The sequence below is a fragment of the Elephantulus edwardii genome, unplaced genomic scaffold (genome assembly GCF_000299155.1).
Source record: "Elephantulus edwardii isolate Elephantulus edwardi_28Jun2011 unplaced genomic scaffold, EleEdw1.0 scaffold00001, whole genome shotgun sequence".
NCBI classification, from domain to species: Eukaryota; Metazoa; Chordata; class Mammalia; order Macroscelidea; family Macroscelididae; genus Elephantulus; species Elephantulus edwardii.
In genome coordinates this window covers 45,091,109-45,116,235 of record NW_006399751.1, presented here as the reverse complement: position 1 = coordinate 45,116,235, position 25,127 = coordinate 45,091,109, and the positions used below count along the sequence as shown (strand labels likewise).

The window sequence follows — 25,127 nt, the reverse complement described above, 5'->3', positions numbered from 1 at the left end:
AGAGAGAGAGAGAGAGAGAGAGAGAGAGAATATTCACTCACTCAGATGGTTGTCATTTTAAAATTATTTTTCACATTTATGTGAGTTAAAAGACTTTTAAGGCTCCTTTACACATTTAATTCTACATGCGTGTATAGTGCCTTTACTTTGAAACCCTTCTTCTAAAAAGTCTTGAGATTTTCCTGTATCAGAAATTTTTCATCCAAAGATACAACTGTGAGCCGTGTATAGAGTGAACTTTGGGGTAAGTATTCTCTCATTTGTGAAAACCAAATTTACCCGCCTCCTTGAAAAACCTATCATTGCCAAGGACTTGTGTGTCTAAAGCACCTGCCTGGTTTTCCTTAGCTGAAATAATAACTTAGTATCAGTATCCATGAGGAAATTCCTTTTCATACATAAACTACAGAAGGTTTTAAGAGGACTCTTTGCAGAGCTTAAGGTCTTTCCTTATATCTTTTAAAAACCTTTTTTTTTTCCATTCCACATAGACCCATTTTCTTTCTTTTTAAATTTTATTTTATTAATTTTAATGAACATTTACAGAGATTTTGGATTTTCATTCTTTCATTTTTGCACTTTTTTCTTTACCCCCTCCACCCCAGTTCGCTCCTCTCTTTGAAAGCAAGAGGTAAACATCATTGGTATACAATTCCCCTGCCCCAGACCCTGCCCCAAATGCACTCCACTGTGCAACCTTAATTCTGGATTCCTGTGATAATCATAATATGCTATCACTTTTATCATATATCACTTTTAAACTGTTCTCTCCCTCATCTGTTTCAATTCAATATACATAATCTATCCAGTTTTTCTCAGTCTAACCCGGACCCTGATGTCACTTTCTACAACAGTGGCACCATGCAGCAACATCAGGATGGAGATTGTACACAGCTTTAGTTTGCTTGACTCCACAGTCAACACTCTTGGCACCAGTAGCCAGGAAATTAAAAGGCGTATTGCCATGGGAATGTCTGCTGTTAGGGACCTCTCCAAAGTACTGAAGAGCAATGGTGTCTCTCTGGAGACTAAGGTGCGTTTGATACAGGCTGTGGTCTTCGCAATCACTTGTTATGCATCAGAGAGATGGACAGTGACCAAAGAGGATAGAAGGAGAATTGATGCCTTTGAGCTGTGGTGCTGGAGAAGAGAATTGAGAATACCATGGACTGCTAGGAAAACAAACAGATTGGTCCTGGAAAGGGTTAAACCGGGTGGCTCCTTGGAGGCAAGGATTCTGAGGCTCCGTCTAACATACTTTGGACATGTTGTGAGGAGAGACAGGTCCTTGGAGAAGGACATCATGCTTGGGAGGGTGGAGGGATGGCGCAGGAGGGGAAGGTCCTCTATGAGGTGGATTGATTCAGTGACTGGGATAATTGGGATGGGAGTGTCGGAGACAGTGCGATTGGCACAGGACAGAGCAGAGTTTAGGGCTGTTGTACATAGGGTCGCTATGAGTCGCAAGCGACTCGATGGTACATAACAACAACAACAACATAATGTCCTCGAGGGTCACCCATTTTGAATAATATTGCTAGACCAATTTTCTTATGTGGAGTTTTACCCTTAAATATAGCTAACCTTTTTGAAACAGCAAGTATTTTGCATGTATATTTATATCTTTTTATTTCGATTTCCTCTAAAGCTTTTCTTTCAAGTGACTATACAGTACTTCTTGGTACCATCTCGTTTTCTGTTTGTTTGCTGACCCTCCCTTTGTTTTGTTTTGCTTATTTGGAGGGCTATAACAGAGGCATAAATAATTCTATCCAGTAATTTTAACTTAACGAAACAAACTTGAGCCAGCCGTGAAACATTTCTAGTGTTGTTCTATATTTATCTTAGATGTTGCCCTTTAGAACCTATTTTGCCCCAGTCACATGTTTTTTAATATCAATTCTGTGTTCATGCTAGAGAGTCTTTTTCCTTAACTTGTGGAAAGAAAAATGCCTTTCCTGTGAATCTGTTTACTTTGAAACAGGGTCTGTAACTTAACCATCTTAAAGAGAGAAGTCCCCTTGGCATTCTGGCCAGCCTGACCCAGACTGCTGTTTTTATTCTGCAGCAGAATTCCATTCAGATAAATGGTACATATGCTAATTGAATTATAAGCAAAAATTTAGGATTTCTTATCATTCATACCTCTTTTAATTCTGTCTTAAATTTGCACTGTTGGTGAAAGGGAACAGTGTATGGGATGCTTTCGGCAGCCTTTTTTTTGTTTAAATAAACACATTTTAAAAAAATGACAAATGCATCACGTGCTCAAAGCAGGTATTGCCTAAGAGCATGTACAGGACAGTAGTTAAGATAGAAGCCCTATCAGTTTTTAAAAAATCAACTGACTGTAAACTTTCAAAATGACTGTTCTTTTAGGATAGTAGTGTAATTATTTAGGCTTTCTGTTGACCTTTCAGAAATAAGCAAGTAGCCTGGCCTCATTTGTAAGTAGAATCCTTTGTATGTGTGAGCTCCCCCATAGTTCATAACTCATTAAGAGTCAGTTCTGCTCCTTAAAGCCCCACCCTCACAGTCGTCACACACAAATAAGATCATAAGGGGAAGGATGGGAGAAAAGAGTTGTCTTTATAAAACTCAGCCCCCAAAACTCAATATACTTTTGATTTTCATCCTTTTATTTTTTTCAGACTTGGCCCAAGAATTTAGCTCTGTTTTCTCTTCAAAGTACTCACCTCCCCAGCTTAATGAATTTATGTTGCTTCCTAACTCAGAGTAGGAATAACTAGCCTTGTACAGCCTTAAAATAAATACAGTGCAAATGCCAGAAGTGGGTCTTGTGATCCATGCCTCTAATCTGGTACTTTACTGGGTAGGCAGCAATGTCTTTCTCTACTTCATGAGAAAGGAGATTTTTCTACATCTTTCTCATGACTGCCAAACCAGGAGTGTTTAGAATGTCATGCACAATAAAGATAAGGCTTAAGAAAAGCAAAAAATCATTGAGAGAATAATGCTTCTATGAATAGAGACTAGCCACCCTTTAAAAACAAAACTATCCTGATGACAGAGCAGAAGGAATTAGCTTCTTAGGAGCTTCTCAGCCAAAACCAGCTTTGAAAATAGAGTGGCTTAAGAGTGAGCATTGCCGCCTCGCTTGTCTGTGAGCTGTGTTCCAGAACATCTAGGGCTCAGGTAATGACTTTCCATTGTTTGTGAAAGAAAGGGCAGGAAAAATACACACTCTTGTCCAAGTTTCTGGTCTGTAAACTGAAAACGGAAATTTTCCTGGTGAGTGCAGTTTAAATGTGAGGACATCTCAATACAGAATGAGATGGAAAGTATTTTTAAGGTGAAAGATCAGAATAATATTTGGCCTGCATCCCTATTAATGATATTTTTATCCATGGTTTACTATATTTTTAGCCTTCCAAGTGACTTTCTAAACAGGCTTGTTTGTGCTAGCTGTCCCTTTGTTTGGTGTAGAAAAAACTGTTACCCTTTTCCATACTATCTGCTTTTCTGATCCATTAGTGAATCTGGTGAACAACTAGGAAATCGGGAGATGTGCTGAGCCTCGGATTAAACAGAAGGCCTCGTGGGATCAGAGCAGTGGTTAATGACGCGATCTCCAGCGTTGTCCACCCCTCATGTGACTCCCTGCGCTACCATAGCTCTTGACAGACAAGGGAGGAGTGGAATGAAACGCTTTTATTTTTTTCAGGGCTTGAGCTCTTCGAGAAATATAACCCTGACCTTACTAGACTTTGGACATTTTTCAAACCAAATATCTTAGAATAAAGACTTATATAAAATAATTTTTTGTAGTATTCTCCAACTTTTGGTTTTTTCATTTTATCTCATAAAACTCAGTTGGGGAGGAGTAGGTTAAGGGGGAGTATATGGATGTTAGACTAAGAAAGGAGGAGGCTGAGGCTGTGCATGTAAATATTTTGGAATTTGAGACAGTAGGAGTGTTTTCCTTAAAATTCTTTTTAGGCTGATTTTTCTCATTCACCTTAGGAATGCCATATAATTAATTTATTTGCTCTCCTGGCCTTTCCCCTCCTCATCTTCAGCACCAGTGGAGTGGTAATTGCATCAAATTGAGGGGCTTCATTTCCTGCTCAGCCCTCTTGCTGCCCCCTCTTCCTGCAGGCGGTATGGTGGGTGGGGTGATTGCCTGCCTGCTCTGGTGCTCTCCCTTCCCTCACTCAGTGTTAAAATTGTCCCCTTCTGGCCTACCCCTTACCTTTCCCTAATCATGTCTGGGACTCTCGTAGAATTATTCAGCAGCTCTTCTGAAGAAGTACCTTATACACTTGATTAAAAGCCCAAAGAGGCTTCAGTGATCCTTTTCTCCCCCAGCCTAGAGCAGCATCTGCCAATTTCCCTGATTTTTCTTGCTGATTGTCTTCAGTATTAGCAAGAATTCATTTAACATGTTGCATCTCCAGCTAGGCTGAGCATCGGCTGAGGCAATGCAAATAGCCTCGGGCTGTGGACTTTCAACTTATGGACAACTCCTACTTAGTGCTTTAAAGGTTTGTGCTTTTGCTGTCACTCTGAAAGAATGAAGCCAACACATACTTGCAATAAATTCATCACAATCACCTTCACTTGCTGCATGGGCACCTTTTAAGCCTTTGAAAAGACTTCCATCCCTTTCTTATACTAAAGGCTAAATCGGTAAGAATCATATACACCTGTTCCAGCTCACCTACACATTCTACTTAAAGATTTAACTGCACAGTTAGGAATGGACTTTGTCAGCAGGAATTGCTTGTAGTGGCTGTGCAGTTAGAAGACCATAGATTTTAATTCAATAGAGTCTATGTCCTCATTCCAAATAAAAATAAAATCTACCAAGTTCTCTTCTTTCTGCTCTGCTCCTATACCACATATATGGTTTAATTTATTCTCTCTCATACTGTACCTTCCCGTCTTATCCCACTTCTTTTCAGCGTATCACTGAGTCTGGTAACTGCTTTACAGTGACATGGGGTTAAGAGCTTGACCTTCTGAGTTAGGTAGTGAATTCCTTCAGGCTCTGCCATTTAATAGTGGAATGTCTCTGAGCAAGTTATTTAACTTCTTTAAGACTTAGTTTGCTCATTATAAAGGGAGAATATATCTACCTGCCGAGGTTTAATATTCATCACAATATGTACAAGGGTTGACAGGCACATGGAGCATAAGTATTCAGTAAATGATGGTGGTTGTTATTAGTAGAGATAATCTTTTTAAGTTATTATTTCTATACCTTATGAAGCATTGGTAGATTCACATTTGTTATGAACACAGAAAAAACCTGTCTATTAATTATGTGAATGTAGATTAAATAATTGAGTGTAAAAATCTACAGTCTCCATTCTTAGAGTTTAAAGAGAAATTGAAGTTGGTGTCTGTTCTGCTTTCCCTGTGTCATTGCTTTATTTTGCCTTTCCAGTTCATATTTATTACTCATGCTGATTTCAGACATTGCATGCACACATGTATACACATGCACAGTCAGCTTATACATAAAGTATTTATTGCATTTCAGAATTTAGTATAACAAGCTCTATTATAGGTAGATGAAAATTAGTATATTAATATTAAACTTACTCAATTTGAGAAAGAGTTCTCCAAAACACAAAATGCTAGGAGTTTGCAAGTATCAAGCACTATGGGTTAAGTGGCTCAACCAGTGATTCTGACGATAGGCTCAATTTTTTTAATGAGGCCATTATTGAATCTTAAAAAATATTTTTTGTATTATCATTTATTATCTTGTAGATAAATTTATCAGAGATTGAGAATAGAAGGAGTTTCAACTAACAGTGTAAAATCTGATTTACAGGAATGCTTGAAAATTCACTCAGCCCCATTGGCTTAAGTCTGGCTCTTGATGTTCTAAATTCTAAAGCAGTCTTTTTTTCCCCTTTATAAAAATGACATTAAAAGTCTATACTATAATATACAGAAGGAATTCTGTGCATGAATATGTATGTTTTGCCCAAGTTCCTACAGATGGGGTTGGTTGTGTTTGGTAATTTGATGCAGTTAAATGTTAGATAAAATTTCAGTAATACACCAAAAAAAATATAAAGGACAAGAATAAAAATTCCGCTTTCTTTTTTGTTCCAGGTTCTCTGGGAGATGCTAACAAGGGAGGTCCCCTTTAAAGGTTTGGAAGGATTACAAGTAGCTTGGCTTGTCGTGGAAAAAAACGAGGTAAGACTACGTTTCTACATTCAGGTACATAGATCAGAAAACAGTATTGGGGTTTTGCAAAAGACTTTTTCATCTTCTTCAAATTGAAAGTAAGTTCACGCTTATGGAAAGATTAGCAGTAGGAGCTAACACAAAGGGTCAAAGTGATGTTATTCCTCATGAATGGACCCTTTACATCTAATTGTTGCAGCTTCACGTCGTGATGCTGTAGATCAAAAATTGTACAAGTACTGTACTAGTTTCTCAGTCTCAATTGTAAAACCTAGGGGTTTGTTCTTAGTGATGAAAGAAGCCATTGCGTCCAAGGTAGGGGAACAGTTTAACTCCATCTCCTGCGTTTAGGACATCTTTTTTACTGGCCGGGAGTTGATATATCTGTAAGAGACCTTCAGCTACTTCAACTTACCTCTCCCAGCAGGAGTCACTATAGTACAAGAAACTGTCGCTTAGATGAGAATTTCAAAAATAAAAGAAGAAAAAAATAGTTTCAAAAAAGGGAAAAATTACAGTTTTGCCACCTACGTTGAACACTACATTGAAGATGAGCTTCTCACTGGAATTGGCGAGGCAGTGGCATAACTGTTCGCTTCTTCATGCAGAGCCTTTCCATTTCAAAAGAACTTCAGTGGCGTAAACACCGTTTGTGCTGTGTCCCCAGCCTCGCTTTTCTTCTTCCCACAAATTGAGGCTTTCAGTTAGTTGGACCTATGAGCCTACATCAGAGAACATGGTACATTCATATCAAAGAGAGCAACTACATTTTGAAAGGTTTAAAATTGTGACTGAAACGCACAGCCATGGAAATTCTCAGCATAAGGATGAAGCATCCAATATCAAGGTATTATGAGAACTTAGATCATGTAATGGAAGCATGTGGTTGTCTGTGCACTGCAAAACAACTTTATTTCATAAAACTTCTTCATTTCCAGATCTTATCTGTGCTCTCTACAGAGGGGGAATGTGCAACCTTAGGAAAATAATTTACCAAAATGATGGATATATAAAAACATTCCCTTTTTAATTCTTTAAAAGAATTGGATTGATCTGATCTCTTTGTGAATGCAGGGAGAAACTAGATAATGAAAAAAAACTGCTATTGATGAAGAGAAACTAAGTCCCCATGTTTTAGATCACATAATGCATACTTTTTAATGTGCCCTCCTGGTTCATTGGGAGTGGATGAAATGTTCATGATTGCTGAACGGGATGGGAGGAAGCTGCCAGTTTAAGAAAAATTAAAAGGAACTAGATTCAAGAATGTGTCTTCCTCATTGTTTTGCAGAGTGGTTCAGTTTTAATTGAAAGTGATAATTCCTGGGGTGTATTAAATTGGACCTCACACCTTTCACAGGATAACTAATATTTTCTTTATCTGAGGAACTTGTTTCTGTTCTGGTTCTTTTGCTAGTGAGTCAGTTAAATGTTTGGTTCAGATTTTACAGATGAGAGTGAAGAATATTATGGACCATCTATTGACATTGAAGCAAACCACTCAACTGAATCTTTCACTTCTAAAAAGCTTCCAGATAAATGAAAAGAAAGGGGTTTTTGTTTTACCCCAAGCTAATGGAGCCCTCCAGAGATATGTAATATAGAATAATTGTTATTTTAAATAATACTTTATCTAAAAGGTAGCATAATAGGAGTGAATCTAAAACCTTTTTAAAATGTTGGATTATTTGTCGAAGATTGTTATAGTTGAAGAGAAAAATAAATTTATAAATTAATTGCTTTTGTATCATTTAATTGGGATTAAGAATTCTCATCTATAACCTTCAGAAGTCCTTGACCATTGTACAGTGGGAAGCAAGCTTCCTCTTTTCTTCCAGTGGCCCTAGAAAGTGGATTTTGTTGTTTTATCCATGATGTGGTCTGACAAAGACTACCCAAATACCTCATGTGCTGTATTGATTAAATAGCAAACCAAAAGAAACCCACATAGTTAAATGGGTCTTCTCAGTTTTCTAATGAATTTAGGAAACATTGCATACTACAGAGATATTAATGTATTTTTATTCCATATAATATTTTTCAAAATAGTAAAATTGCATTTGAATCTAGTTTTTCATTGTCTTCAATCAAGATGGAGTCTATTTCACCTCATATATAGAGATACTCATTTCTAAAACAAATTCTTTTTCTATGATATGAAGTCTTATTGAAGTCTTATGTGAAGTATCATTGTTTTAAGTTTATAATATAATTGATACTTTGACCTAAATAAATGAAATTTATGATATTCCTTCAACTTTGAATTATTTATTTTCATATTAGAATATCTTGAGTTAACTATTTGGTTTTAAAGACAAATTTTTTTAAGTTAAAAACAGACCTCATTTATGTAAAGAATGGTATGTTTAAACTTACAGGAAAGGCATTTTAAAAAGTAAACAATCTGGACAAAACTCAAGCTCATTGCTTCAAGTTGAAAGTGGCTTATAGTTGACCTTCCATTGGGGTTTCCAAAGCGGTAAATTACATGGCTGGAGCTTGCCTCTCTTTTCCCCTCAGAGCAGCTGGTAGAGTCAAACTTCCAGAACTACAACCTTTAGATTAGCTGTGTAATAGATGCAAAAATGAACACAAGCCTCCAAAACCCTCAAACTATTTGACATTGAGTAGGAATGCTTATCCGAATCTCCAATGGCTTTCTGAGGCTGTAAACCATGTGGGAGGAAATTACTTGTCTTTCTCCCACAGAGCATCTGGTGGATTTGAACTGTCTGCCTTTGGATGGGCAGTGCAATTCCTTGCCTCTAAATTACCAGAGCTCCCTGTACTAGTTCTAGTCAACCTGTAATGTAACCATATCCAAGTATTGTAATTGCTTTTTGGTTAAATTTTTGTTTTAAAATTATTATAGACTTTGTTTTAAAATAATTATAGACTTAAAAGAAGTTGCAAAAATAGTGCAAAGATTCTTGTATAACCTCCACCCAGCTTCTTCCATGTGGCATATTATGCAACAATAATGCAATCTTAGAACCAGAGAATTCAGTCCATTAGTCTTAACTAGACTATAGATGTTACTCAGTTTTATCATTTAAGACTGCTGTTTGCACTTATAAGAAAAACAATACTGTCTGAGATGAGAACTGAAAATATTTGCTTCTAAATCCCTCAGTAAATAAGGTTCTAAGCGCTCATTTTCCCCAAATTAAGAACTGGTAAGTTAGAATTTTAAAGTATTACTAAACTTTACAAAATGAATCCTTAAAGATTTAGAAGATATGGGATTAAAAAAGGCAATATTAAGAAATTGAAAAGTATTATAAAGATATTTTACCTTCTTTCAATAAAAGAATCTGTCTTACTGGAAAAAAAAGATACTTCTTTCTGTTGTGATGGTATAATTTCTGTTTTTATAAATGCTTAGATTCTTTTTTATATAAAACTGGCTACTATTTTCTAAGTAGCAAAGTACTGTTCTTAATTAACATAAATGACCTCATAAAACTTAATCTACTGCTCTAGACTATACTTGAGGAAAATATAATTTAAAGAATTAGATTTATGTCCTATATATAAAACAAAAGTAAAACCTTATGTGATTTTTTAAAGTTATGTCTAATTTAGTAGCTAGACAATATTTTAACTGTAAATGTGAAACTTTTATTTTAAAATATTTAAGTAGTATCGCGAACCTACTGTTACTATCTGGTCATTTCAGAATGTTTTAAGTACTTTATAATGCACCAAAATAATAATATACATAATGTATGTTATACTTAAACATATCACGTTATTGAAAATGTTTGTCTTATTAAATAAATACATTGAATGTGGTAGCTCAGATGTTTGACCTACTAGGAACTACCACACCCATGTACATCCAGGTCACATTTGTGTTCTTGGGTGAGTGCTGAAAGATAAAGTAGTATTGGAAGGTGCTAACTTGGACAAAAATACCTCCTTTTATTTACAAAAAAAAAAGTTACATCCAGTTGAATAATTGCAGTTACAATTTTAACATCAGTTCCCACCTCCTAACTATCAATATTTTAAAAATTGTTGTGTACCATTGAGTCGAAACTTAACCCATAGCTGACTCTCCAGCAGGTTTGCAGAAGCAGTAAATCTCATGGGAGGAGATTGCCCATCTTTCTTCCCAGAGGAGCTGTTGGTTCCGAACCACGTGCTTTTGGGATTGTAGCATAACTTCTTCTACTAGATCATCAGAGCTCTTTTTTATATTTCCAAAGAGAACTGTTTTTTCTTTTGGCTTTCATAAAGAAATTTTCCATTTGTTGTTGTTGCTGTGAACCATTGAATTGAAACTGACTTATAACTGACCCTCCAGTGAGTTTTCAGAGACTATAAATCGCAGGGGAGAAATTGCCTTTCTTTTTCCCTTGGAGCAGCTGGTAGATTTGAACTGCGTGCTTATGTATAGGCAGCACTGTTTCTTACCACTGGGCCACTAGAGGTCCATAATTCTGCCATTTACAATGCAGTAAAATAATAAAAACTCGGAATCACTGCAGTCGAATTGGAACTGACTCAGAGCTGACTGTTTTAGATTTCAGGAGGCTCTAAATCACCTGGGAAGAGATTGCTTGTCTTTCCAGACTCACTAGTGGACTTGAACCACCTCTGGCTTAGCCTCACAGCTCTCTATGGACTATGCCACCAGAGCTCCCTAGTGAAAGAATAGTGTGGCTTAATATATCTTACTTTCAAAATATTATACCATAAGACTAGAAGTTTAAAGGGCTTAGAATAGCCTTTAGCTTGGGAAAAGCTTATTTTGTGTTGTTTTTATTGTAAGATTATCTGTAGTTCCAAATATAGATTGTCCATATGTTCACCAAGGCAACTGTTTTCCTAGTTTTACACATAGCCTCTCCCAAATTCAGCTAAGTTCAGTTTTCAGGTTTGTATTTCCTTCAAAATTTATTTGGCAAATAGCGCTGGGGAATAAATCTTCCCGTCACACACATGGAGTGCCCTTTTAAAAGCAAGTATCTTCACATTGACATTGCACCCCCAGAATGAAAGGCAGAGATAACGTAACAACACATACATTTTTAATATTGCTGCCAGCTTCTGGTTAAGGAAGAAGAGAATCTGTGTTGCAGTGCACAGGTGCTCAGGCGGGGCCACAGCAGTGGAGGTGAGTAGGTAGAATGTCCCAGCTACCATGCAGTTGATAAAGCTGAGTTGTATTGAAACACCAACACCATGAGCAGCACTAATGTGGCTCCATTTTCCAAAACTCTTGACAAAGTTATGCATAGAGTTGTTTTTAAAAAAGCCCTGCTTTTGATTTTTTTTATATGGTGGTTGCATTCTTAGAAAGTTCAGTGCATATTAACAGAATTCAGAAATGTTCTGTTCTTCCTATAACATTTGAGTTTGCACCTTGGTTTAGAAAATTACAAACCTTTCTGGTTATTTTACTGATACGTATGGTCTAAGGACATTTGAAATTTGGTGAGCTGCAAAAGTGTCCTTGATACTGCCTTTCCATGCCCTGAAGGATGTCCTTCCTCTGAACGTTCTTGACCCACTCCTCCTTATAAATGCCACTTTTGCAGTCGTTCAGTCTTTGAGATAAACAAAAAATGCCCCCGCTGATTTCTAAACTTTTTCCCAAGGGCATTGTATGCCCTATGAGAACTGTTCAGAACAGGACTGATCCTCACATGTAAACATTAATGTATCAGAGTCTGACAGTGTACAGGTGGTTGTTGTTGTTGTTGTTAGGTGCCATCAAGTCAGCTATGACTTGTAGTACCCCTGTGAATGACAGATCTGAACCGTGCCCTCTCCTGTGCCATCCATACCTTCTCTGATATAAACCTGAGTTCCTTTCACATCTCTAGCTTTTATGAAAGACCTACATCTGTACCTGTATTCACTAACCAAAAGAAATCTGAAAAGGATTTTCACTTTGATGGAAGAAAGGTGAAATGTAAAAGGAATGTACCCCTTTGTTTCACAGGGCTCTAATTAGGGTCACGATGAGCAGCAAAGAGTGGCATCACTAGCCTTCTTCCCTGGGAATGCCGCTCAGCGTCTCATCAAGCCGCCATAGCTTCCAGCTATGTCTGTGGACACTAACTTTGTGTTGTTTTAGGTGCTGTTTCGTATAATGTGACAGGTTATTTTGAGGGGTCTAGTTATTCTCCAGATTTTTCCCATATAAATTAATGGTCATTTCTCATTTGTTATAAACCATTTCAGCATGTAAAAGATTTCCTAGAACACTGTACTCTTGTATAGCAGGGGAACCCAGTATCTGTTTGACCTAAACAAAACCATAATGAGTCCTGTGTTGTTATGGATTAAATTGTGTACTCTCAAAATATATGTATACCCTAAAAAATATATGTGTTGTAAATCCTAATGGCTCTGGTTATATGCACATTTGGGAATAAAGTGCCTTTGTTGTGCTAGTGAGGTGAGATTGGTGCAGGATGCATTTGAAATCAAACTCTGATAAAAGAGATGGAAAAACAAGCAAACAAAAGAAGTGAAAAAATAAATAAATAAATAAAGCGGAGATAAGAGAACATGAAGATCACCCAGGAACAGAAGCTCCAAAGAGACAAGGACCTTCATCCAGAGCCAATGAAGAGTAAAAGCCTTCCCACACAGCCAGCCTCCAGAATTTGGATTGCTAGCCTCCTACACTGTGAGGGAAAAAGAGGTTCTGGTTGTTAAAGCCACCCACTTGTGACATTTCTGTTACCGCAACACTTCTTCTAAAACATGTATTCAAAATGTTTTTCCAGTGAGAAAATGTGCACATCTTTAAATTACCTCTATCTTCTGTGCTTTTGATACCTTCACACTCGTATGTCTACTGTCAAAACAAACTGCTTTCCCAGTTGCCTGTAAAAGTATGGTGACCAATTTATTGATTTAATCCTAATATTTAAATCTCAACGTACCCCTTTCCCACTATCATTTCTTTTACACTCAAGACTTTGCTGTGTTGCATGTGTTATATTGGACAAGATTTCTCAAGCAACTGTGATTCTTAAGGAGAAGTGTATGCATGTTTTAAGAAAGACTTATAGCATTGGGCAAATCTGCTGCAGAAGAACTCTTTGAAGAGTTAGAAAATAAAAATGTCACTTTGAGGAGTAGTGTATGCCTGATCCAAGCAATGATATTTTCAATTGCCCATATGCATGTGATAGCTAGATACTGAATAAGGAAGATAAGAGGAATTACTGCCTTTGAATTATGATGTTGATGAAGACTATTGAATATACGATGATTTGCCAGAAGAAAAATCAAATTTGTCTTAGAAGAAGTGCACCCAGAATGCCCCACAAAGCAAGGATGTTCAGCTTATGTCTTTTGGGTGTTTTATCCCAAAACTGTAAGGTGGGAATAGTTCCTAGAGAAGGACACCATATTTAGTCCTTCTAAGGTGGAGGGAGCATCAGTGGGAACGAGAAAGGCGCTCAAAGAGATGGATTTCTTTAGTAGCTATCACATTAGTCCCAAACAGCGTAGGTTGTGAGGATGTAGTAGTGAGAAATGCTTTATCTGTTGGAAATAGCATCCCTGTGAGTAGGAACCAGTGTGATAGCACATAACAGCAGCATAAGCATATTTACAAATCAGATATGAATCTAAACAGAAATTCTCTTCAGTAATTTTTTAATTATGGGACGCTTTCAATTTCCTGTCATGTTATGCTGATAAATGATTTTGTTTATGATTCTCCAATTAATTTTTGCTTGCATTGGTCACTAATTCCTTGTGGTTTTATTATGTTTCATTTTCTCTCTGTATATTTTAGAGATTAACCATTCCAAGCAGTTGTCCCAGAAGTTTTGCTGAACTGTTACATCAGTGTTGGGAAGCTGATGCCAAGGTACGGAGGGTTTTTAGCTGTTCAGGATTCTTTGTTTAGCTTTTAAAACATGGGATAATAAAGTGCTTTACAAAGCTCAGCGGACACTGCTGTTTCTTCAAGGCCATGATTGATAAGGCTTGCTGATGCTGTTTCACTTCCTGCATCTCCAGAAAGTCCATTTTGACCTTTTGTACATTTCTTTGGGGCATTCTTGACTCAAGAAAGGTAATCTTTAGTATTTTTTTAAATAAAGCTTCAGTCATAACTATTGCACAACTATAAATATTGTTATAAAAGTAGTTAACACACAGTGTCTATTCTGTGCCAAGAGCTGTTCAACTATTTTATGTATATTAACTCATTTATTCCTTAGACTACCCCTATGAATCACTTTCTCTAACTAATTTCTGTCAAGCCACAATCAACCTATAGCTGACCCTCCAGCAGGTTTTCAGAGAGTGTAAATCTCACAGGAGGAATTTGCCTGTCTTATCCTCAAGGAGCAACTAATTGCATGCATTCAGGTTGGCAGCACAACTCCGTACCGCTGGCCACAGAGCTCGTTATGAAAGAAATACTGTCATTTATCCCCACTGTGCATGAGGCAAAGCAAGGTACACAGAGGTTAAGGAATGAACTCGAAGCTACACAGCTAGTCAGTGTTGGGGTGGGCATGAACCCATGCAGTCTGGCATGAGTCCCTGCCCCTAACCACTTCACCATATTGCTTTCCTAACCAGAGACCAGGCAGAAGAAATCCTTCTAGAGAATCTTGTCTCTGTTCAGTCTCAGTGATGTTTTTAAGCTGTTAGAATAGAGTTGGAGAAATTCCAAAGTTTAGGCTTTCATGTGGTTATCACATTTGAGCATGAATGGTCCATTTCCTTTCCCTGCAAAGATCATTTTAAAAGACTCACACATACATACGGAAATATTTACAGATGAAATGATAGGGTAGTCTTGGATTTGCTTCAAAATAAAGTAGACAGAAATGGATGAGGATCATTTTTGAAGCTGAATGATAAGTTCATGGAGGTTAGTTATATTGCCCTTTCTTACTTTTATATATGTTTAAAACTTTCCATAGTAAAAGTAAAAAAAAAAAAAATAGATTCACAGATTCAACATTCAATTAAGAAGGCAATTACACATGAGAAAAGAACTAAAATTTTATGGTGCCAATCCATCCGGTTTTTCATGAAAATAGATTAATAAAACTAACCTATTCAATAGGCACCTTAAAAGAATAACTTAATGATATTTCTTCCTTAATTTAAACCCATTTCAAACTTTACCCCCTTAAACTGCAAAAGCCTGCATGGTAATACATATAGTCTGTTCTTCTGTAGCTTGTCTTTAGTGTGAATAACACATAAAAGCTCAGTGAATAGGGGAATTATGTTAGTATCACATAGCACTCATGTTGATTGATGCAGCATAGCTTTTTCCATCACATCACACTATCAGATAAGAATGTAACAAAAGCTGAATGTAAAGTTTGATGTTGCAGCCACATGTAGCAAGGAGCATAGCCCTGTGAAGCTGTCGCCCCGCATGCTCCTTGGTGGCTGGCTGGGACATTGCATTGTCTTAGAAGAATTTGTTGCTAGTTGTTTTTAATTTGTAAATTTTACCTTTGCCATTATAACTAACAACTTTGACCTTTGCTTTCCCTCTTGTCCATAAAATTGTATTCACTCTTTTATTCAGTATACCCCTAAATTGTAAGAGCCTACATTTATACATTTTAATATATATTAAGTATCTCTAATAGCATAGTGTATAACATATCTGGCTGTTAATTCAAAGGTTGCCGGTTTGAATCCACAAGCTGATCATTTGGGGAACAATGGATAGTCTTCTCTTATCAAGATTTACAAACTCAGGAACATAGTAGAGAGTTGCTACAAGTCAGAACCGACACAACAGCAGTGGGCTTAGATACACACACAACACTTTATTTAGTACTTTTTTAGTAAAGAATTTTAACTGGTTTTTAATTATTGAATTTTTATTTAGGATTGTTATATTTTAATACTATCCTATGGCAAAATTGGGAGCTCATGTGGCCTGGTGGATAAAGAATTGCTCTGTCAATCCAAAGACAGGTGACTCAAATCCACCAGCTGCCCCTTGGGAGAAAGATGAACAGTCTCCTCCCCTGGGATTTACAGCCTCTGAAAGCTTGCTGGATGGTTAGTTATGAGTCAGATCCAACAGGCCAGCAGAGGGGAAAAATATTTTGAAGTTGCAGTGATTATGTTTTAATAATGATCTATAAAAGATGAAGTCTTGCCTGCCCTTATTCAGACCCTAGTATTTTTCGTGTATGACTTTGCAGAATCTAAAAATTTTTAGGCATGGAAAGAAATGCTTGCATTTTGACTCTAACTTAGTTGAAACTATAGCCACTGTTTGTGAGCTTGCTTTTAGAACATTTATTTTGTAACTTTTAAATATTACTGTACTAATCATTCTCAATACCAGTCATTTTGGTAATATTCTTATATCTGACAAGTTTCATGTAAAGTTATTTGCATTGAATTCTATTTATCCAACTAGACACCTCCAATTATATTTCAGTATACAACATAGATTTTGGATTTTGAAAATTGGAAATTCTATTACATCAATTAATATTCTGTGAATTATGCATTTAAATGACGTTCATTAAATGTTAGTATCAGCATCTCACACAACAAGGATATTAATCACAGGGCTGATGCCATTGAAGGTAGAATATTGCATAGTTTATGTTTAGTAAGCAGGTCCTTTACCCATTAACCCATTGCCAGCAAGTTTATTCTGCTTCATCACAACCGGTTTTTTAAGGACCAAAGAAAAACTACTTTTCAATCAGATGAAATAGAAAAATGTCATGATTGATTTTAAATCCTAAGTCTACGATTCTCTATTCTAATAAAACTAATACGTACCCTCTGAAAGCTCAGTTTATACACTCAGCTACCAGCCACGTGTCCAGGTCTTTTTTATTTCTCAGGTTGAGCTCCCCTAGGCGCACCTCACATAACGCCTTCATACCCTGCACATATTCTCTCCCCTTATTTTCTTTTATCTCCTAATACTTCAGGATCAATACTTATCTGGTCAGTTTGTTTACTCCAGCCCATACTTCATGTACCCTCTGGTCATTTCTGTCTTGTTGTTTGATATTTCACACATATGACAACTGCAAAAAAATCTACTGCCCAACTAATCTATGCATTGATGACATGCATATGGCAGTATGAGGGGAAAACAACCATGGCTGTGATGGTGGAGGTTATATGTCACTTGGCTGGCCCCTGATCCTCAGAGGTCTAGCCCTTATGCTATGATACAATTTGACAATTATGAAATGATGTAATTTGGTAACTATGGAGTAGTGTAGTCACTTCTATTTTGGATGTGGTATGGTCATCCTCCATTTGATCTTTGGAGCCTAACCATTTCAGTACATGAAGAGGTTCCACTGCTTTTCTGTACCATCTCAACTCTTAAAATCTGAGCTACTATGAATCTTTTAATGTTTTTTTCTTAAAAGTTTGTAAGTTTATGAAGATCTTTTTCATATGTATTTCCTTGTAGAACCTTACTAAATTTAGTAAGTAGGTTTTCTGATGTTGTTAACTAAAATACCACACCAAGGTAAATCTCCTGAAAAGCACACCTTAGTTCTCTTGCTAGATATATAACAGTTCATTCAGGTGTTGGTGCCAGACCTGTGCATACAGAGAGAGAGTAATGGGTTAGTTAAAATATTTTCTTTCTCTTACTCTGAGTTCTCAGAGAGTATTCATCTGGCCTATAGAAAAGTTTCATTTCTTTTGCAATGAAAAAGTAGAAAATGCTGGTAACAGGTAAATGTGGGGTCATCTTAATGATTCACAGGAGAGATAGAAGAATTTATTAAAAAAAGGAAAGACAGGGTGAATATGAATCCATATTCTAAAATAACGTTTCTAGACTAGGAAAAATAATAGCAAAAGTAATGAATTTTGGTAGAAAGCCATATATTGTCATTGTGTAGTAAAAGACTTGGAAGTAATGTGCTGTAGTGATTTTGAGAGCATGACTCTTGTCAAGTCCACCAATTTTGCAGATGAATTATTCTGTAGCAAGAGAACTAAGATGTGTCTTTCAGGAAACTTCTTTTTATATGGTTAGATAATTTCCTTCCTGTGTGATTCTGAGCATTTATGACATTTCTGGGACAGATTTCCCTCATCAGTAAAATGAAGGTGAAAAATAAAGTTGTTGTTAGATACCATTGAATCGATATGGCCAGTAGCAACACTGTGAACAAGAGATTAGACTTTTGCTCTTTCCTGCCCCATCCTCACAGTCCTGTTGTGCTGGAGCCCATTCTTCCCGTCACTGTGGTCTGTCAGTCCATCTTTCTGACAGTCTTCCTCTCCTTCTCTGACCCTCCACCTTTCCCAACATGCTGTCTTTTTCCAAGGACGGACCCCTCCTGACAACAGTCCCAAAGCATGTGAGATAATGTGTCACCATCTTTCCTCTAAGGAGCACCTACGTGGGTTGCCCTTCCTGCAAGGCAGACTTGTTTATTCTTTTGGACAGTCTACAGGACAGTCAGTCACAACAAATACAGAGATGTGGACCTAAGTACTAATACATGGCCCTAGTTTTCAATTTTTTTTTTTAACAAGCAAAGTTTATGTATCTAACACTAATTAAAGCAACTTGAGTCCCTTCAAAGGACCTTATAGAGTTTGTATTCTGTAACCCGAGTACTCATTTCCACAGGAATCTATGTTGTCATATTTTTAATCATATTTTGTTCTATCTTTTTTAGGGATGCCTAACAACCCTAAAAGTTTAACCGTAGTTTGAGAATCTAATATAGGGAAAAACATTGTTCATTTGCTCCTCCTGCTGTTTTCCTATGAAAAGGAAAAGCTATTATTTGTGAAATAATTAGTTCCTGTGCACACAATTAAAAGATCCCCCCCTTTTCCAGTTTGACATATGGTAGAAGAATTAAATTGGGAACAAAGTTAAAAGAAGGCAAACAATGTTTTTCAAGTTTTTAAAGGCCTTTTTTTCTCATTTCTGTTAGAAGGTATAATATGCATCAGTGACATTTAGCAAGTTTTGTCCTCTCCTTAAACACACACACACACACACACACACACACGCTTAAATGAGTATAATAATAATAATAATGATGAATTCAGAAAAAAGTATCTCAGATTTATATCCCTGAAAAGTGAAAAAAATTGCCTTTTTTACTAATGTAGGAAGCACTCAGTACTTAAGAGCGAGCACGCCACCTCAGCATTGTTCCTGCTTGTTTTTGTGCTCCCAAATTAAAATGCATGTTTAATTGCTGCAACTGTAATTTGTTCAGAAATGGTATAATTATGAGGCGTGATGGAGAGAGAATGTGCATCATCCTTTTATTATCTTTCTCCATTTTTGTTTTAACCTTTTGTCTCAACCTTGGCTGGAATCTCAAGAGTAATCTCAAGACTAATGTAGTTACAGCTAACTAAAAAAAATAGGCTTTGCCACTGCCGTTTCAATTTCTAGTGAACAGTGCCTTAGAGTTTTCAGCACTCAAGCTAGTTATCCTATGGAATAAATACTAAAAATGATGACATTATGGTGATTTTTCAATTGGAAGGTTTGTTTTGGGGTTTTTTTCCCCTAAGTTACTGGTGTGGGGAATTTCCTTTTTTTACAATACATAGATTTACCGCAGTGCCCAACATTTTATTCTATTTTCAAACACACTGATAAGTTAAAGAATTTTCGTTTGAACACTACCCGGACTCTCCTGTTAACCTTCCACTTGAACTGTTGTGTTGGTGAAGAGTACTGATTGTCTCATGGACTATCAAAAGAACAACTAAATCTATCACAGGAAGTGCAACCAGGGTGCTCCTCAGAGGCAAGGAGAGAGAAAACTTTGCCTCACGTACTTTGCACATGTTGCCTAGAGGCGCCAATCCTTGGAAAAAGGCATCATGCTGAGGAAGGTGGTGGAGGTTGTTACTGTTACTGGAATGCACCCATAGCTGGGTTTTCAGAGGTAATAAATCACATGGGAGTTGATTGTCTATCTTCCTCCCACGGAGCAGCTGGTGGATTCAAATCACATACCTTCAGGTTGGCAGCACAGCTCCTTACCACTAGGCCACCAGAGCTCCATGGGAAAGGTGAAGGGTCAGAGAAAGAGAGTACAACCTTCAGCAAGATGGATTGACACAGTGACTGGTCCAGTAGGCTGGAGCATCTCAGAGATGGCGAGGATGGTGAGGAGAGTGAAAGCTTCACATCTGTTGCTCACACGGGGTCACAAGGAGCCGTAGACGACTCAGTGGCACCTGATATCAACATACTTATTTTGTCACACAAACATATTTTTTTATTTTATTATTTTGCATGTGTGTGCCATCAAATCGGATCTGATAGGTATAGGAGGAGATTGTTCCTCCTTCTCCAACAGAGCACCTGGTGGATTCGAACCTTGTACCTCTGGAATTGCAGTGCAGCTTCTTGCCACCAGGCCACCAGAGCTCCCTAACACAAACATATTTTTATAAAAGTAATTTTTTTTCTTTTCAGGAGTCTTACTCATAAGTCGAAAAGAATTGCTCTTGTCTTTTACTTAGGAAAAAAAATAACCATTGTTATTTCATCCTTGGACCATGAAATAGGAACATATGTAATTGTCTGTTCTTGTTGTTTGGAAATAGAGACTATAGTTCCTTGAACCTGACTTAGCTAATGTTCAGAGAATAACTGAACCAGAACTGTATCATGTTGTATTTTGCTGTAGTGATTGAGAGTACTATACTTGCAAATACATGCCTCTTAATGATCCAATTTCTCAAGTCCCCATAAGTGAATGCGTATTTTCTCTTCCTCAGAAACGGCCATCATTCAAACAAATCATTTCCATTTTGGAGTCCATGTCAAATGACACTAGCCTTCCTGACCAGTGTAACTCGTTCCTGCACAACAAGGCTGAGTGGAGGTAGGTAGCCTGGACACTGGAGGCCACGTCCTGCTCCACAGGACCTCGAACAGCTTCAGTCAGATGCTTGATGGAAGGCCTGACACTCAAGGAAGGTTTAAAAATACGGTGTCTTTTAGCTTGAATAAATCTTCTGTTTCACATGTAAGGAAAAAAGTTTTCCTCTAAGTTATTTTACCTTATCATATGTGATAAGTATTTGACAAGAACATTGAAATAATCTCTTTTGTGACAAATGATGGCTACCAAGCGATTCTTTTTCTAAATGCTGTTTTAGGAGACTTTGGCCTCTGCAAACGGACATAAAAATACCATTTGCCTTGAAGTTTGCAGAGGATGGGATAGGGAAAGTATAAAAATACACTTTAAAAGAAAACTTTTAATGCTTTAAATGCAATTAAATGTTCTGAAGTGTAAAAACAAACTTAGTAATGAGGGAATTGTGTGAGTGGGACAAGCAAGCCCAGGATGGAATGGTTGAACCAGGTCACATGATGCATGGGTATAAACAGCATGTTTGGGAGCTGACACAATTCCTCCCCTGACTCAGCAGAGATTTTAAGTAACTTCATCTCTGTGCCTGCCAGCCAAGGTGGTAACGTGACACCTTGCGCCATCTGCTGCTTCCAAGTGATTACTGCATGTATGTAGAAAAGCTGTTTTCTTTGGCCTTTCTGTTGGAGTTTTAAAGTAACAGTATCTATTTTATAATTTTGAAATCTCTATCTCCAACCAGTGAGTTAAATTGATTTTCATTTAGCAGATACAGTAGTAACGCTGCGAGCTTGAATCTAGCATTGAGGGATTTTTTTTTTTCCTGGCTGAAAGAATTAAAATGTAGTGTTTGTTCCTTTCAGAGAGATATCAGCAAATAAAGCAAAATCATTCCCCTTTAAAATCTAGATATGAGCTCCTGTTTCTGGCAAGGTAATGACTAATGTACTTAATAGGACTCCTAAAACCCTCTGCCCTCCTCTCATCATCACTTGAGCTTCTGATTTCTCTCAGTTCTTCAACAACAGATGCATAATTTTTCCACATTCAGGATCTTTGCAAACTTAGTTTATTTAAAACTCATTCTGTTTCAGCTGCATACTACCCTGACCCCCACCCCCACCACACTTAGATCCTCTGTCATTCAAAGACCTGCTGAAATGGCACGTCTTCAGGGAAGTATTTCCCAGACCCAGGATATATCAGATCTCATGCTATATGCATCTCAGTGTGGCCTTTACAGCATTAACAAGTAACTCTGTAGTGTGTTTGGTCTTGTATGTGTCTGAGCCCACAGCTTCTAGAATGTGCCTTGAGCACAACTCGTTGCTCAGTGCACATTTAGGGAAAAAGAAAACACTATCGTGGAGATGCTGTGTAAAACCACTGTGATATTATACATGAATATAAAATTTAGTAAATTCTCCAAAACTCATTGCTGTCCTTTCCAGCAGGTTCCCAAGGCTCCTAACGGAATGAGTGGAGATAGCCCATCTTTCTCCCTCAGAGTAACAGGTGGATTTGAACTGCCGGAGAGGCAGGACCCCTGGGTTAGCAGCACAACTTTCTGCAGACTACACCACTGGAGCTACCTAAAAACGCAGTTATCATGCTTGCTATAATAAACATCCATGCATTCGTTCAGATATCCTCTGGGTGTGGGGCTATAGTGATGAGCAGAACAGTCCCAGTGCACACTGGTGCTTTCCAGCATGAGTATCTGGTATTAACTCCTAAATGTAAATATACAAATAATTATTATCAGTACTGTTTCAATAGGTATTATGGCAGAGAAGTGCTGGATGCCTAAGTGCTTATAACCAAGAAACCTGATTTAGCCTGAGGGTGTAATAAAAGAATCCCCTGAAGAGATTTTTTGTTTGATCTGTTACCCAGAGGATTAGTAGGATTTTAATGCTCCTATTAATACTCTTGAGATAAGTTGTCTTTTCAAGTACAACAGCAAAATCAGAGAAGCATGGTGGGATAAGGTAGGAATAGGAAAGTTTGCTATATAAAAATTTGAAACTTATATTTGGTCAAAAAGTGTACAATAAGTCCATCAGAGTACATTTCAAGACAAATAGTATACTCTTGGAATTTTTATTCCTCCTATATGATGAACCAACAATTCTAAGGATTTTTTTGTCTCGAGATTCCAGATGGTTTTGAAATTGATTGAAAACTCCAAAGAGAACTTGTTCAAATGAGTTATGTCTATCACTATTTATCATGTTAGAAACTAAAACTAAGAACATATTTATTAATTTAAAAACTAATTTTTCATTTATTCACTTAGAAAGCAATCATAAGTCCTGGTTCTGCATATAGCCTGTTGTAGTATCACAAATCATGAAGCCTCTTGAAAAGGCCATTGAAATTGTGGGAGCATGAGAACAGAAAAAACAAATAATGTCTTACTGCTTTCCTGAAACAAATACAACCTTGAATATTCTTTAAAAAGAGTCTCATCATCTCTAGACAATACTTGAAAACTGTTCTTTGATTGAAAAAGCACTCTTGATAACATTTTATTGCTGGGTAAACTTTTCACTGAAGACAAAATAAAACATACTTTTCAATAAAATTTACATTTTTAAAAACTATATCAAAGAGCATGACAATGCATTTCACAAAAAGAGAAATCAAATTAATAGTGAACTAAGGAAATACTGTTCCCAAGTATGTGAGATATTATTTTATGAAAACATTCCAGTCTTTCTCACATGTTGGTTGGGAGGCATGTGCTACTCTTTGGAGGCCAATTTGACCATTTAGATTAGATGCCTGAAAAATATTTCTGTTTATCCCAGAAATTCTATGACTAGTGTTTTATTTGTAAGAAAGTGAATGGGAAGGTTGTACAAGGAAGTATGGATACTGTGGATGTATGGAGCAATGATTAGAATTATACAACTGGAAATGACATAAAGTACTATAAAATATATTGTTTAAATAATTTTTATTCTTGCATATGGAATATTACAGAGCTATTATTAATTATTCACATCTGTGTTTATTAAGAGAATTGCTGTTTATGCTCAGTGATTTTAAAATACTGGCCACAATCTCATTTGTTTAGAAAAATTCCGTTATCTTCAAAGAAATATCTGAAATACCTGAAAAGGTGTTAGAAGGTGTGCTCTCTGCTGGGTTATGGAAAGGCAGGAAATACCTTTGCATACCTTTGTTATTTACCTTAAACTTTGTAATTAACAGTAAATTATATATATGTCTTTATAATAATTTTTAATGTTTTAAGAAAAAAATTTAAATATTTCAAGAAGAAAATATGGGATTAAAATAGATAGTAGAAAATGGTCAGGGGGAAGAGAAAATGCATTATTGATGCTTTTAGTAATAACCAAATAGTTACCAAGTGACCAGTGTCATGCCATGTACTCATTAGCAATATTGAAGAGAATGATCGCACAGCATGATCATCAGAGGGTTTGATGAAGGTGAAAAAACACTCTCATAATTGTATTCAGTATTGGAAAGCAGAATGTGTTTTGTCACATCATCTGCGTATTTCAAATATGTAACTGATTAGATTTCAAAGAACAGAACATTTGGATGACTCTGTTCTTTCCCCATCTTTTGTCTGGTGTCTGAAATCATGTCACTGTGGTCTGGAGTGTATCTGAGTAAACTAGAATCATGATGAAGTCTGCATCCAGCCCTGCTCCGGTATTTTTGGCAAATCACAGTTTTCTGGTAGAGTTTCCTCATCAAGATGGGAAATTTCCAGCTATCTATATTTAGAAAATGAATGAATGATTATTCTGAGATTTTGTTTTTAAAGAAGCCTATTTATATTTTTTTAAAAAATCATATGCACTTAAGTTTTTTTCTTTTACCTTTCTAATTGATAGGAAATAAACATGGAATGTCAGGCATCGTAGTGCCATTCAGATCTTCAGCTAGTTTCACTCATTGCTGGGCTAGCAGTCATGCAGGGACAGAAGGTGCCCCCACCCTTTTTGTTCATGCTTCATCCACACTCTGGATTTTATTGACCCATGTGTTTGTCTGCAGCCCCATGGTAATCCGCTCGGAGTGACCTGCGTAGTGTCGTTATGGAAAGTTCAAGTTGATGTTTCTTGGAAAACACTGTCATTTGTGTTCTTCCAT

The 25,127-nt window shown here is 36.9% G+C and overlaps 1 protein-coding gene across 2 annotated transcripts in view; it reads left to right on the top strand.

Moving 5' to 3' along the window:
* LOC102876634 (mitogen-activated protein kinase kinase kinase MLT-like) overlaps positions 1-25,127 on the top strand; it is a 230,724-nt gene that overhangs the window by 141,616 nt on the left and 63,981 nt on the right. For both annotated transcript variants that reach the window (XM_006878825.1, XM_006878826.1), the window contains exons 8-10: positions 6,091-6,177; positions 13,937-14,011; positions 20,893-20,999. In XM_006878825.1, coding sequence (XP_006878887.1) covers positions 6,091-6,177; positions 13,937-14,011; positions 20,893-20,999 — 269 coding nt within the window. The remainder of the gene's footprint in view (positions 1-6,090; positions 6,178-13,936; positions 14,012-20,892; positions 21,000-25,127) is intronic.